The 16,368-nt window shown below is 37.1% G+C and overlaps 1 protein-coding gene across 1 annotated transcript in view; it reads left to right on the forward strand.

The window, feature by feature from the left end:
• Positions 1-16,368, forward strand: part of TOPBP1 (DNA topoisomerase II binding protein 1) — a 69,871-nt gene that overhangs the window by 16,655 nt on the left and 36,848 nt on the right. The window contains exons 11-12 of the mRNA XM_024746230.1: positions 13,276-13,619; positions 14,265-14,437. Of these exons, the coding sequence (XP_024601998.1) occupies positions 13,276-13,619; positions 14,265-14,437 (517 nt within the window). The remainder of the gene's footprint in view (positions 1-13,275; positions 13,620-14,264; positions 14,438-16,368) is intronic.

Raw genomic sequence — 16,368 nt, forward strand, 5'->3', positions numbered from 1 at the left:
ATACCCAACGCAATCTTGAGAAAGAAAGCCAGAGCTGGAGGAATTAGGCTCCCGGTCTTCAGACTATACTGCAAAGCTACAGTAATCAAGACAGTATGGTGCTGGCACAAACACAGAAATAGAGATCAATGGAACAGAATAGAAAGCCCAGAGATAAACCCCTGCCTATAATGGTCACCTTATCTTTCATAAAGGAGGCAAGAATATACAATGGAGAAAAGACAGCCTCTTCAATAAGTGGTGCTGGGAAAACTGGACAGCTACATGTAAATGAATGAAATTAGAACACTCCCTAACACCATATACAAAAATAAACTCAAAATGGATTAAAGACCTAAATGTAAGGCCAGACACTATAAAACCCTTAGAGGAAAACATAGAACACTCTATGACATAAATCACAGTAGGATCCTTTTTGACCCACCTCCTAGAGAAATGGAAATAAAAACAAGTAAACAAATGGGACCTAATGAAACGTAAAGCCTTTTGCACAGCAATGGAAACCATAAACAAGATGAAAAGACAACCCTCAGAATGGGAGAAGATATTTGCAAATGAAGTAACTGACAAAGGATTAATCTCCAAAATATACAAGCAGCTTATGCAGCTCAATATAAAACAAAAAAATCCAAAAATGGGCAGAAGACCTAAATAGACGTTTCTCCACAGAAGATATACAGATTGCCAGCAAGCACATGAAAGGATGCTCAGCCTCATTAATCATTAGAGAAATGCAAATCAAAGTTACAATGAGGTATCACCTCACACTTGTCAGAATGGCCATCATCAAAAAATCTACAAACAATTAATGCTGGAGAGGGTGTGGAGAAAAGGGAACCCACTTGCACTGTTGGTGGGAATGTAAATTGGTGCAGCCACTATGGAGAACAGTATGGAGGTTCCTTAAAACACTAAAAACAGAACTACTCTATGACCCAGCAATCCCACTACTGGGCATGTACCCTGAGAAAACCATAATTCAAAAAGAGTTATGTACCACAATGTTTATTGCAGCACTATTTACAATAGCCAGGACATGGAAGCAACCTAAGTATCCATGGATAGATGAATGGGTAAAGAAGATGTGGCAATGTATACAATGGAATACTACTCAAGCATAAAAAGAAACAAAATTGAGTTATTTGTAGTGAGGTTGGTGCACCTAGAGTCTGTCTTACAGAGTGAAGTAAGTCAGAAAGTGAAAAATACCATATGGTAACACATATATGGAATCTAAAAAAAAAAAAAAAGGTTCTTATGAACCTAGGGGCAGGACAGGAATAAAGACGCAGACGTAGAGAATGGACTTGAGGACACAGGGAGGGGGCAGGGTAAGCTGGGATGAAGTGAAAGAGTAACATTGACTTATTTACGCTACCAAATGTAAAATAGCTAGTGGGAAACATCTGCCTAGCGGGTCCACCTAGAGGGTTGGGATAGGGAGGGTGGGAGGGAGACGCAAGAAGGAAGAGATATGGGAACATATGTATATGTATAACTGATTCACTGTTACAAAGCGGAAACTAACACACCATTGTAAAGCAATTATACTCCAATAAAGATGTTAAACAAACAAAACAACTCAATACACAGAACGTTCTATAGAAAACTTATTAATATGATATCTAATATTAAAAATATTTCATTCTTATATACCAGCAAACAGTTCAAAAATGTAATTTTAAGACATTAAAATATCAAAAAGAACAAATGAACATAATATAAATAGAAAACAAAAAATTAGGAATACTTATAACACAGCATGTGCAGGATCTTATGAGTGTGGTTATACTTTATTGAAAAACATTAAAAAAAGATAAAACTGTATGCTGATATTCTGTATTCATGGAAAGGAAGAATTTTTCATTGTAAAGTTGTCAATTCTGCTTCAAATTATAAATTTAATAGAATCCCAACCAAATTCCCATACTGATTTATGCAAACTGACAAACTAATTTAAAAAATTAGAAGCAAAGGTCCAAAAAAAGGGTAAGACACTTTTGTAAAGAAAATTGGAGAGTCCTTTTATTTCAGATATCAAAACATTTTACACAAAGTTATTATAATAAGGTGGTTTATCAATGCAGTATCTCAATGGAACAGAATAAAAAGCTTAAACACAGATCCCCATTTAACAGACCCTTAATAAATGACAGGGGTGGCAGTGCAAATTAGTAGATAAAGGATGGCCTGTTCAATAAAAAGTTTGAAAACAAGTGATTATCCACATGGATAATCTGAACACTTCTTATCAAATACAAAAATCAACTCCATGTGGATTGAAGACATAACGTGGGAAGGCAAAATTTTAAGACCTCTAAAAAATATACATAAAAGTAACTTTATGACCCTCAGATAGGAAAACTTGTATAAAATAGAAAACCACAAACCACAAAATAAGATTGAAAAATCCAACTACTTTAAAGTATTCGTCAAATAACACTCAAAAAGATGCTCTACCTTATTAGCAGTCAGTTATAAGATTAAAACCACAATGAGATCCCACTTTACATCCATCAAATTAATAAGAATTTCAAGCCTTATGGGAAATTCTAAATGTTGAAAGGATGTGCAATAGGAATCCTTACTATTGTTCTAGTATAAAGTGGTAAACTAGAACAAACACTTCAGAAAGCAATATGCATTATGTAAGAAAGTGGAATATGTACATATCCCAGGAATCAGCCAAGCCAGCCCTAGAAAAATTCTTGCTCATGTGCACAGAGACGTGCATAAGAACAATCTCAGCAGTACGGTTTGTACTGTATTGGCAAAACAACAAAGCAAAACCAAAAAAAACACTAAAAATATCCTTAGGTGGAAAAATTAATTGTGGTATGTTCATATACCAGTGTGGTACATTCATAACCAGTTACTTGGATGAGATGAATATCTCTCATGCTGAGGTTAGGTTAGCAAAAGAGTATATACCATGTATCACTTATATAAGTCAAAATACACGCAAAATGAAGTACAGTATATATTACAGTTATATACATGTTGCAAACCACAAAGAAAATGGGAAGGGATTCACAGGAGAATTTTGGCCAAGTAAAATATTTTATTTTTTCTAATAGATTAGTAGTATATGGTTACTCATTATTCTTTATATGTTTTTAGATGTATTAAATACTTCATAATAAAATATTTAACACCTTTATCAGAGTAAAATTGCTTTACAATGGTGTGTTGGTTTCTGCTTTATAACAAAGTGAATCAGTTATACATATACAGATGTTCCCATATCTCTTCCTTCTTGCGTCTCCCTGCCTCCAAATCCCACCCCTCTAGGTGGTCACAAAGCACCGAGCTGATCTCCCTGTGCTATGCGGCTGCTTCCCACTAGCTAGCTATTTTACGTTTGGTAGTGTAAAGAGTGTTTTACCTCTGTTTTCCTCTAACAGTCTGATAGTTTCTGGCCTTACATTTAGGTCTTTAATCCATTTTGAGCTTATTTTTGTGTATGGTGTTAGGGAGTGATCTAATCTCATACTTTTACAATTCCCTTGCTGCTTTAATATGTTTTCTTTGTATTTAACTTTTGATAGTTTGATTAATATGCATCTTAACGTGTTTCTCCTTGGATTTATCCTGTATGGGACTCTGTGTGCTTGGTGGACTTGATTAACTATTTCCTTTCCCATATTCGGGAAGTTCTCAACTATATTGTCTTCACATATTTTCTTAGTCCCTTTCGTTTTCTCTTCTTCTTCTGGGACCCCTATAATTCGAATGTTGGTGCGTTTAATGTTGTCACAGAGGTCTCTGAGATTGTCCTCAGTCCTTTTCATTCTTTTTTCTTTATTCTGCTCTGCAGTAGTTATTTCCAGTATTCTGTCTTCCAGGTCCCTTTCTGTTCTTCTGCCTCAGTTATTCTGCTATTGATCCCTTCTAGAGTATTTTTAATTTCATTTATAGAGCCTTTCATCCACACCGCTCACAATAAAAGGGAGAAAAAGTAGAAAGAAAGAAAGGGAGGGAGGGAGGGAGGGAAGGAGGAAGGAAAGGATAGAAGAAAATAAAATAAGGTATAATAAAATAAAAAAATTATTAAGAAAAAATTTTTTTAAGTAAAAAAAAGAAAAAGGATGGATAGAACCCTAGGACAAATGGTGAAAGCAAAGCTATACAGACAAAATCTCACACAGAAGCGTGCACATACTCAGAAAAAGCGGAAAAGGGGAAAAAATAATATATCTTGCTCTCAAAGTCCACCTCCTCAATTTGGGATGATTCATTGTCTCTTCAGGTGTTCCACAGATGCAGGGTACATCAAGTTGATTGTGGAGATTTAATCCACTGCTCCTGAGGCTGATGGGAGAGATTTCCCTTTCTCTTCTTTGTTTGCACAGCTCCCGGGGTTCAGGTTTGGATTTGGCCCTGCCTCTGCGTGTAGGTCGCTGGAGGGCATCTATTCTTCACTCAGACAGGACGGGGTTAAAGGAGCTGCTGATTGGGGGGCTCTGGCTCACTCAGGCCGGGGGGAGGGAGGGGCACAGAGTGCGGGGTGCGCCTGTGGCAGCTGTGGCCGGCGTGACGTTGCACCAGCCTGAGGCGCGCTGTGCGTTCCGGGGAAGTTGTCCCTGGGTCCCTGGACCCTGTCAGTGGAGGTCTGCACAGGCTCCCTGGAAGAGAGGTGTGGAGAGTGACCTGTGCTCGCACCCAGGCTTCTTGGTGGCAGCAGCAGCAGCCTTAGCGTCTCATGCCCGTCTCTGGGGTCCGCACTGTTAGCCGCTGCTCGCGCCGATCTCTGGAGCTCCTTTAAGCAGCACTCTTAATCCCCTCTCCTCGCGCACCAGGAAACAAAGAGGGAAGAAAAAGTCTCTTGCCTCTTTGGCAGGTCCAGACTTTTTCCCGGACTCCCTCTCAGTTAGCCGTGGTGCACGAACCCCATCAGGCTGTTTTCACGCTGCCAGTCCTCTCCCTGCGCTCCGACCGAAGCCCGAGCCTCAGCTCCCAGCCCCGCCTGCCCCAGCGGGTGAGCAGACAAGCCTCTCGGGCTGGTGAGTGCTGGTCGGCACCGATTCTCTGTGCGGTAATCTCTCCGCTTTGCCCTCCGGACCCCTGAGACTGTTCTCTCCTCCGCGACTCTGAAGCTCCCCCCACCCCGCCACCCGCAGTCTCCACCCGTGAAGGGGCTTCTAGTGTGTGGAAACCTTTCCTCCTTCATGGCTCCCTCCCACTGGTGCAGGTCCCATCCCTATTCTTTTGTCTCTGTTTATTCTTTTTGTTTTTTTTCCTACCCAGGTATGTGGGGAGTTTCTTGCCTTTTGGGAGGTCTGAGGTCTTCTGCCAGCGTTCAGTAGGTGTTCTGTAGGAGTTGTTCCACGTGTAGATGTATTTCTGATGTATCTGTGGGGAGGAAGGTGAACTCCACGTCTTACTCTTCTGCCATTTTCCTCCTCTCTCTGGGTATTGAGTTTTTAAAAATTGTGGTAAAATATGCCTAACATAAAATTTACCATTTTCACTATTTTTAGGTGTACAATTTAGTGGTACTATATTCACACTATTGTGCCACCATGGTTATCATTCATGCCAGAAGTTTTTTATCTTCCCAAAGTGAAACATTATAGCCATCAAATAGTAACTCTGTATTCCTACCTCCGCCCAGTCACTGGCAACCACCATTCTATTTTCTGTCTTTGAATTTGCCCATTCTAGGTAGCTCATATAAATGGACTCATACGGTATCTGTCCTTTTGTGTCTTATTTCACTTACCATAATGTCCTCAAGTTTCATCCATGTTTTAGCATGTGTCAGAATTTCATTCCTCATTAAAGTTGAATAATAGTTCGTTTATATTGGAATTGTCTCTTCCTTTCTGTTGATGGACACTTGAGTTTTCTCTGTGGTTGGCTTTTGTAAATAATGGTGCTGTGAACGTTGCTGTACAGGTATCTGTTCAAGTCCCTGCTTTCATTTCTTTTAGATACAGTCCCAGAAGTGGAATTCATAAGTCATATGGTAATTCTTTGTTTAATTTTTTGGGAAACCACCTTGCTGTTTTCCACAGTGGTGTACCACTTTACATTCTCACCAGCAATGCACAGGGGTTCCAGTTTCTCCATATCCTTACCAACATATTGTATTTTCTGCTTTTTTTTAATAAACATCATCCTAATGGGTATGAAGTGGTATCTCACTGGTGGTTTTGATTTGCATTTCCCTGATGATTAGTGACATTGAGCATCATTTCATGTTGTTATTGGCCATCTATAAATCTTCTTTGGAGATTCAATTGGGTTGATTTTTTTGTTCCTGAGTAGTAGGAGTTCTTTATGTATTTTGAATATTGATCCCTTATCAGATATATGATTTGCATATATTTTCACCCATTCTTTGGGTAGCCTTTTCACCCTGTGTTCTTTGATGGACAAAAGTTTTAATTGTGATGAAGTCCAATTTATCTATTGTTTTCTCATTGCCTGTGTTTTTGGTGTCATAATTAAGAAATCATTGCCAAATCTAATGTAATGATGCTTTTCTTGTATGTTTTCTTCTAAAAGTTTTGTAGTTTTTATTCTTTAGGGCTGTGATCTGGGTATTATGTACTTTTCCTCTGCTCATTAGAATTATTATATGGTTTTTTCTCCTTGGTGTGGTAAATTGCATTAGTAGATTTTACATTGTTAAATCAAGTTTAACTTCTTCTGGATATGACATATTCATCTTTTTTTTACTGTGTTCAGTTTACTAATATTTTATTTAGGATTTTATCTATTAGGTGTGATATTGGCCTATAATTTTCCTTTTCCTGTTGTCCTTGTTGGGTTTTGTTATTATTGATAAAATGGATTGGTGAGTTACTTTTTTTTTCTTTAATCTGTTTATGTACAATTTTTTTTTTCTTTAATCTGTTTATGTACAATTTTTTTTTTCTTTAATCTCAGTTTATGTACGATTCAAGTTCCCTTATACTTGAATGTGTGATGAAACTCATCTGTCTAACGGCCTGGTCTAACAGCCTGGCCTGATTTTATAGTACGGATTTATTTAATGGATATGAAACTATTTCATTGTTCTATTTTTTCCTGAATAAGTTTTGGTAAGCTATATTTTCTAGGAGATTTAAACACCAGTTTCATTAGTCTTTTTAACAAACCCAAGTTTGATTTTTGTTTTTGTTTCATTAATTTATTGTCTTACTCTTTTTTTTCTTCTCTTTTTTCTTCTGATTTCTTAAGTTGCACGATTTGTTTTTTTGTAGTTTTTTTATCTAAGTGTTTTTGTCAGTAGATTTCTCTGAAAGTAGTAACTCAGTTATATTTCAAAAGATCTTTTATGTAGCATTTTTGTAATTGTTCAAGTCTAAATATTTTCTAATTTTATCATATCTTTGGTCTATGAGGTGTTTAGAAAGTGGTTTTCATAAATGTTCTTCTGTGCCTCAGAAAAATAAAGTGTACTTGTCATCTCCTTTTGCAGGGTGGACTTGGTGGTGGTGGTGGTTGATTGGGTTTTGGTCGACATTTTCACTGAAGGCATTTCCCTTTAGTGTTTCTGAGTGGTAAGGTATACTCTGCCCCATGTCTAATTTGTGTGAGATCAGAGGCTTGACTCCTATCCCTCTATGTGATATCCTTAAATACTAAGGGTATAGGTCACTGCGAAAATAGATGTTAATCGTTAGCTTTAATAATCACTTAATGATCTGAATTCATGCTACTACTTCATCTTTAGCCCTTGAGAATTTCTCTTGCTTTCTTGTAAACTCAGCTATGTATTTATAAGGATACCTTTAATATTTCATCCTGTATTTTAGGTGTTTTTAGTGAGTGGGTTTTGAATATCTAGCCTAACATATTTCTAGAAGGGAACTTTCAGTATTCTTATTTTTTTATCCACACTGTTTCTCTTCATGGTGTACTGCAGAATTGACTTTTGTCAGACCACTTGCTTATGCTTTAGTAGTGTATCATATCAGATCATCCTAATTTTTTAGGATGTTCTAGTATAAAGAAGCCGCAGATTGACTGGAAGTAGTTTTATGCATTATCCTTCAACAAAAGTACTTGCTGGAGGCAGGCAGTTGGTTTCTCAAACCTTCCTTTCTAAAGCAGCTAGTAGTCTACTGACTTTGAAAGGATTTAGTGACAGTAAATCTCAGTGAATCCCCAAGCATCAAATTTAGAAGAATGTAATCAAGTATTTTCAGTTACCTCTTAAAACAAAATTACTTTTGATTGAGAGAGCTTTTTCAATAATAGTCTTGTCAAAAAGCTTATTATTATTCGGTAGTCTATTGGGCTACCGAATGACATCTATTTGAGAAAGGGTTTTATTTCTAAAATAAATGGGAAGAACTACTGTAGAACATGTTAATTTATTCTGAGTCTTTAATAACTTCAGGGTTTTACTTATCATTTATAAAACTTAGTATTTCTAGTTTGTTTTTATAGTAGTCTAAAATTCCCCTGGGCTTCTTCCTTCTTCCTATCTCACCACCTATATATAGACATCAAACAAAGTTGTTTTTTTCCTCCTAGATGTGATTGTGAACAATTCTAATGGCAAACTATTTTGTTTTTACATTTTATATTAGAAATATCTATTCTTAAAACTACTTTCCAAAATGTTTTATAGTATCATGTTACCTTTATTTCCATCTAAGCTTATTCATTCTCATACATCTCTATAAATTAAAATATACTGTTATCCCTTATTCCTTATAATATGAAACTGAGGGTCATAGCGTCTCCTGACCTACTGATCAGTAATGCTCTAGACAAAACTGCTTCTTCAGAGTTTCAGTAAGAGCAATTTAAATACTTGTATTAAGTAGGAATTAAAGTATATATAAACAGTAATTAGTTTAAAAGTGAAAATGATCATGTCTATTGGAGATGAATATAGAAATAAGAAGATGGCACTATAACATAATGTTATGGACCCTGGAGTCAGACAGACTTCGGTTTATATCTCATTTCTGCCACCTAATAACTGTATGACTTTAGGTAAGTTACATAACCTCTTTAAGCCTGGTATTCTTGAAGAAAGGGTATAGATACAGCAATAGAATGAGCCTAATAGTATCATGACCGTTAATTACATACATGTAAAGCACTTAGGCACAGTGCCTATATAAATAAATGTTAAGAATCCTTGAATACCTTCCAGGCTTGTTGGAATCCCATGAAGCAGGGCTTGGCAAACTGTTTTTGTAAAAGGCCAGACAGTAAATATTTTGGGCTTTGCCAGCCACATTCTGCCTCTGTCACACATTCTATTTTGTTTTGCTTTGTTTTTGCAACCATTTAAAAATGTAAAAACGATAATACACAGGCCATGGGCCCACTTTGGCCCCTAGGCTGTAGTTTGCCTATCTCTGCTGTAAGACATTACCCTTCAACACAGCACCACTAGAGTTTTCAAAAACATACTAAGTTTTTACCTCTTAAACTTTTAGCATTGATTTCATAATATCTATTGCATATTAGGGAATGCTTTTTCTTTTTATACAGCAAGTCAGTAGAGCAACTGCTCCTAATCTCTTTATTTTTTTAAATTTAATTTGATTTATTTTATTATACAGCAGGCTCTTATTAGTTATCCATTTTATACATATTGGTGTATACATGTCAATCCCAATCTCCCAATTCATCACACCACCCCACCTTCACCCCCTCCCCGCCACTTTTCCCCCTTGGTGTCCATACGTTTGTTCACTGTATCTGTGTCTCATTTTCTGCCCTGCAAACCGGTTCATCAGTACCATTTTTCTAGATTCCACATATATGTGTTAATATATGATATTTGTTTTTCTCTTTCTGACTTACTTCACTCCATGTGACAGTCTCTAGATCCATCCACATCTCTACAAATGACCCAGTTTCGTTCCTTCTTATGGCTGAGTAATATTCCATTGTATATATGTACCACATCTTCTTTATCCATTCATCTCTTGATGGGCATTTAGGTTGTTTCCATGTCCTGGCTATTGTAAATAGTGCTGCAATGAACACTGGGGTGCATGCATCTTTTTGAATTATGGTTTCTCTGGGTGTATGCCCAGTAGTGGGATTGCTGGGTCATATGGTAATGCTATTCTTAGTTTTTTAAGGACCCTCCATACTGTTCTCCATAGTGACTGCATAAATTTACATTCCCTCCAAACGGTTAGTAACGTATTGTTTAGCCTCCATGTGTTTGTGGTTTTTACGGTTTTTTTCTCTGTAATTGATTTCTAATCTCATAGTGTTGTGGTTGGAAAAGGTGATTGATACTATTTCAGTTTTCTTAACTTTACTGAGGCTTGGTTTGTGACCCAAGATGTGATCTATCATGGAGAATCTTCTTTGCACACTTGAGAATAAACTGTAATCTGCTGGTTTTGGATGGAGTGTCCTATAAATATATCTGGTGTATTGTGTCATTTAAAGCTTGTTTTTCCTTATTAATTTTCTGTTTAGATGATCAGTCCATTGGTGTAAGTGAGGTGTTAAAGTCCCCCACTGTTACTATTTTTATTAATTAATTAATTTATTTTTGACACATTGGGTCTTCGTTGCTGTGCGCGGGCTTTCTCTAGTTGCGGGGAGTGGGCTACTCTTCATTGCGGTGCTCGGGCTTCTCACTGCAGTGGCTTCTCTTGTTGCAGAGCATGGGCTCTAGGTGCACAGGCTTCAGTCCTTGTGGCACATGGGCTCAGTAGTTGTGGCTCACGGGCTCTAGATAGCAGGCTCAGTAGTTGTGGCGCACTGGCTTACTTACTCCGCGGCATGTGGGATCTTCCTGGACCAGGGCTCAAACCCATGTTCCCTGCATTGGCAGGCAGGTTCATAACCACTGCACCACCAGGGAAGTCCCCCCACTATTATTGTGTTACTGTCGATTTCCTCTTTTATAGCTGTTAGCAGTTGCCTTACGTATTGAGGTGCTCCTGTGTTGGGTGCATATATATTTATAATTGTTATATCTTCTTTTTGGATTGATTCCTTGATCATTATGTAGTGTCCTTCCTTGTCTCTTGTAACATTTTTTGTTTTAAAGTCTATTTTATCAGATATGAGTATTGCTACTCGAGCTTTCTTTTGATTTCCATTTGCATGGAATATCATTTTCCATCCCTTCACTTCCAGTCTGTATGTGTCCCTAGGTCTGAAGTGGGTCTCCTGTAGACAGCATATATATGGGTCTTGTTTTTGTATCCATTCAGCAAGCCTGTGTCTTTTGCTTGGAGCATTTAATCCATTCACGTTTAAGGGGATTATCTATTATGTATGTTCCTGTTACCATTTTCTTAGTTGTTTTAGGTTTGTTTTTGTAGGTCCTTTTTTCTCTTGTGTTTCCCACTTAGAGAAGTTCCTTTAGCATTTGTTGCAGAGCTGGTTTGGTGGAGCTGAATTCTCTTTGCTTTTGCTTGTCTGTAAAGCTTTTGATTTCTCCATGGAATCTGAATGAGATCCTTTCCGGGTAGAGTAATCTTGGTTTTAAGTTCTTCCCTTTCATCACTTTAAATATGTCATGCCACTCCCTTCTGGCTTTTAGAGTTTCTGCTGAGAAATCAGCTTTTAACCTTATTTGAGTTCCCTTGTATGTTGTCGTTTTTCCCTTGTTGCTTTCTATAATTTTTCTTTGTCTTTAATTTTTGCCAATTTGCTTTTACTGTGTGTCTCGGCGTTTTTGTCCTTGGGTTTATCCTGTATGGCAGTCTCTGTGCTTCCTGGACTTGCGTGGCTATTTCCTTTCCCATGTTAGGGAAGTTTTTGACTATAATCTCTTCAAATATTTTCTCGGGTCCTTCTTCTCTCTCTTCTCCTTCTGGGACCCCTATAATGCGAATGTTGCATTTAATGTTGTCCCAGAGGTCTCTTAGTCTGTCTTCATTTCTTTTCATTCTTTTTTCTTTATTCTGTTCCACAGCAGTGAATTCCACCATTCTGTCTTTCAGGTCACTTATCCATTCTTCTACCTCAGTTATTCTGCTGTTGATTCCTTCCAGTGTATTTTTCATTTCAGTTATTGTATTGTTCATCTCTGTTTGTTTGTTCTTTAATTCTCCTAGGTCTTTGTTAAACATTTCTTGCATCTTTTCAATCTTTGCCTCCATCCTTTTTCCAAGGTCCTGGGTCATCTTCACTATCATTATTCTGAATTCTTTTTCTGGAAGGTTGCCTATCTCTACTTCATTTAGTTGTTTTTCTGGGGTTTTATCTTGTTCCTTCATCTGGTACATTGCCCTCTGCCTTTTTTTTGTGTTTGTGTGTTTTTGTTTTGCGGTATGTGGGCCTCTCACTGTTGTGGCCTCTCCCGTTGCGGAGCACAGGCTCCGGACGCGCAGGCTCAGCGGTCATGGCTCACGGGCCCAGCTGCTCTGCGGCATGTGGGATCTTCCTGGACCGGGGAACGAACCCGTGTCCCCTGCATCGGCAGGTGGACTCTCAACCACTGCGCCACCAGGGAAGCCCCCTCTGCCTTTTCGTCTTGTCTGTCTTTCTGTGAATGTGGTTTTAGTTCCACAGGCTGCAGGACTGTAGTTCTTCTTGCTTCTGCTGTCTGCCCTCTCCTAATCCCTTTATTTTTAAACCAGGACTTTTCCAGTGTATAACACCCTGCTAGTGTTGGAAGGTCTCCTGCAGAGGCAGGGGGTAGCTGTGTCTCACCGTGAGGACTAGGACATTGGCAGCAGCTGCATTTTCATTATTGACATTTATATTTTAAAATATCTATGTTTTTTTCTTCTACTACCCATTTATAAGCCAACTTTATCCTGAAATGAAATTGTTGAGACTGTTGGGTCCTTGATCAGTTGTTTTCTTAAGAATCTGTATAGAAGCTAAATAGCTCCAATTTCATTATAAAACTTTTTAGAAATTTTTGAAAGGGAAGTAACCATAATTCTCTTATTATTGCATTTATTCAGTTATTTCCATGTGATGGGCTTGACCACTTAGGCCTGTTGCTTCCATTTTTTCCTTAATGATATTTTTTAAATTCTGTTGTGAATTATCTGAACCAGTTTCGGAACTCAAACAGGCCCATGGAGTTATTGGAGCTTCATAATTTTCAACTAATTAGAGTTTTCTATTACACTAGTAATACTTAGATTAGTAACATGATTGCTGTTGTCCTAGGATAGTAATACTGATAGCACTCCTGGGAACCCAGAGAATGGGATGGTTCATATTCTTTCTTCATTGTATACTTATAAAGCCTTAGTTTTATATGTGTGGTCACAGTTCTCAGGTTCCATGTTACCTTAATATCCTTACTAGGAAATAAACTTTATAAAATAAACTACCTGTTAGAAAACATTTCTTTTTCTGTTCCAGTTGAAGTTGCGCAGTCTGAAGTTGGGCCCTTTAATGATTCTGCTCATGTGGAGCCCCTTATTGATTCTACTCATATTTCTCTGCAAGAAGAAAACCAGTCTTCCGTCAGTCATTGCCTCCCTGATGCTTCTACAATTACTGAAGAAGGTTTATTTAGCCAAAAGAGTTTTCTTATTTTAGGTTTTACTAATGAAAATGAATTTAATATTGCAACTATCATAAGAGAAAATGCTGGAAAAATTGTGTCACTTCAGAGCAGAGTTGTTGCTGATTATGCTGTGGTTCCTCTGCTGGGGTGTGAAGTACAGGCAACTGTGGGAGAAGTTGTTACAAATACGTGGCTGGTAAGAAAACACTGTAGCAGTTGAAATATAGTATTGAAGGATGTCTGAAACTAGGAGTACACATTTATTTCTTAGGCAGTTCAGTTTCAGTAAATTCGTATTTGGGTTTGAGCACTGTCTGGATTTTGCTTTTAACAATGGAAAGTGTAAATAATAAACTATGCAAGCTTCTTGGTCCTAATCCTGGTAGAATAGAGGGGCCACACCAGCAGTGTTCCTTCTTAGGAAGTTACTCCAGGTCATCTCATTTCAATTTTCCTAGTTTTCTTACTACCAAAACATGACATACACTTTTGTATTATTCCATCTTGTTGGCTTATCACTAATAATTTCATCATTGATTTATTTTTCAACTTGCAAAGAGAAAAAGTGATAATACATTGGAAGAAATTAAATTTTAAGCAAAATTCAATAAATTCGATGATAAATCTGACTGATTTTAACATCCTGTATAATGGATTGGTGTGAATGTATTTCTTTAATGTTATAATTTTAAATGTGTTGAGAATGAGCATATATACACATTTATATGAAAGTAAAATTGGTTTTCATCTAAACTAAAATTACTGTTACTGTAACTGAACCAGTGTTAACCACTAGTCACTTATTTCAGGTTGATGTTATTGTTTCTCTTGTTTTTGAAAGGTAACTTGTATAGACTATCAGACTTTAACTGATCCAAAGTCAAATCCTCTCTTCACACCAGTCCCAGTAATGGCAGGAATGACTCCTTTAGAGGATTGTGTTCTTTCATTCAGCCAGTGTGCAGGAGCTGAAAAAGATTCATTGACATTCTTAGCAAATCGCCTTGGAGCAAGGTATGTAGTATTTTCAGTGTACCTGCTGTCTTGGTGTACTTTTTATTTGTTTTGACTTATAGAAGAGCATTCAAATTAGGATTTCACTGGGTGTCTTTATAATATTTATGAGGAGTGTGTTGCATATCTATGTGATGGCTCAAAGTGGGAGAGGGAGAATGCTGTTAGACAGATGCCTGGCAAATGTTAAGGCTCCAGGTGTTAATGCTTACCTACCAGGAAAGGGAATATTTAAAGCTGATACGTGGGTCGTTATTGAGTGTTGCTTATCTAAGCATTATTTATTCCCTTCCATATGCCATCTGGATGATTTATTCTTTTTCAGTGTACATTCATTGTTTTTCTGCAGTGCGAATGTTAAGCAGAAATAATGAATACTTTGGGAGAAAGAAAATGAATTTTAAAGTTCCAAAATCCAGATTAGCCCAACCTGTAAGTGAACTTTAATGGTGGCTGTTTAAAAAGGAAGTAGAAAACTCATTATATAAATAAATATAAATGAACTAAATTTTACATTAAAGGAAAAGTTCTTTTAGATTATATCATTAAGCAGCACTTAAAATGCTTTTAAACAAGAGACACATCTAAACCTAAATGATTCAGAACATTTGGGGAAAAAAAAAAGATGGGCAAAGGTATATCAAAAGAAAAGAGAGTGTTGCAGTTTTAACATCAGACAAGTTTGGATTCAAATCAAAAGGCATTAAACAGGAAAAAGAAGAGCACTGTAAATAAAGAGTGCTATTTACACTGAAGGTAAAAAATATGTATATACCAAATAGAGCATGACTACCATTCATAGAACAAAAACAGCAGGAAATCCAATGAGGAATCAGCAGAAACATTAATTGTAAGAGACTTTAATTCCCACCTTTTACCTCATGACAGGTCAAATGGAAAACAAGAAAGAATACAGATTTAAACAGCATAGTTAGCTATACACTCTAAAACAGTGACCATACCATTTCAAGCACCTGTGGAACACTCATAAACGTTGCCTGTACAGAAATTGGCCACAAAGAAAACCTCAGTAAGTTCACTGAAGTAGAAAGATTGGAGACCATATTCAGTAATCACAGTACAAAAAAAAATCCCGCAAATTAGAAATGAGTAGGAGAAATAGAAAATGAAAAGACTTTATCAACTCAGCATTTTAGAACTTTTTAGTAACTCTTGGTTCAAAGAGGAATTCAAAACCACTTTTAAGCCTAGAAATCATTATCAACCTGATAGTAACAAGCAACACCAGTGCCCACATTGCGACCTTAAAATACCACTTCCCACTAAAAGAAACTAAAGCTTAAAGACATGATCAGTTCTAGGTCTGGGGCAGAAAAGATACCAGTGAGTCTGGAACATTTTGTCAGAACAGAGAGCAAGTATTGATATATTATTGAAGACTAGTAGGAAGGGTTGTGTCAAAAGGACCTCCACTGGCCAAAGACAGGAAAAGTTGTCACTAGAGATAATAATAGCAGTCGATCCATACACATCAAATAATGTTTAAATCATAACTTCATAATGGCACCAAACAAACTAAGCTAATTGGTCATGTTTGAAGGATGCTAGGAAACCAACTCATTATTTTGAAAGCTGGTAAATAAAGAGAAAGGATCAAGTATTTATCCTGCCTTTCCTATACAGTCTGTATCAGAGTACCATAATAATGGATAAGACGATTTCCCTTTATAGAAGTATTCCAACAAATAAGTGGAAAAGGAATGATAAGATTGTGACTCCTAATAAATGAAAGATTCTAGGCATTGAAAGCCAACAGTTAATCACATACTAAAGAGAAAACCAGACATATGCTTCCTTGTGAAGAATATGTCACCACCTTGAAGTAGTCTTAGCAAAATAATGAAACCTCAATCTAATAAAACCTAGATTCAACTACTGAATTATAGGAAATACAGGAGAATAACATGTTC

The sequence above is a fragment of the Neophocaena asiaeorientalis genome, unplaced genomic scaffold, assembly GCF_003031525.2.
Source record: "Neophocaena asiaeorientalis asiaeorientalis breed wild unplaced genomic scaffold, Neophocaena_asiaeorientalis_V1.1 scaffold437, whole genome shotgun sequence".
In the NCBI taxonomy this organism is placed as follows: domain Eukaryota; kingdom Metazoa; phylum Chordata; class Mammalia; order Artiodactyla; family Phocoenidae; genus Neophocaena; species Neophocaena asiaeorientalis.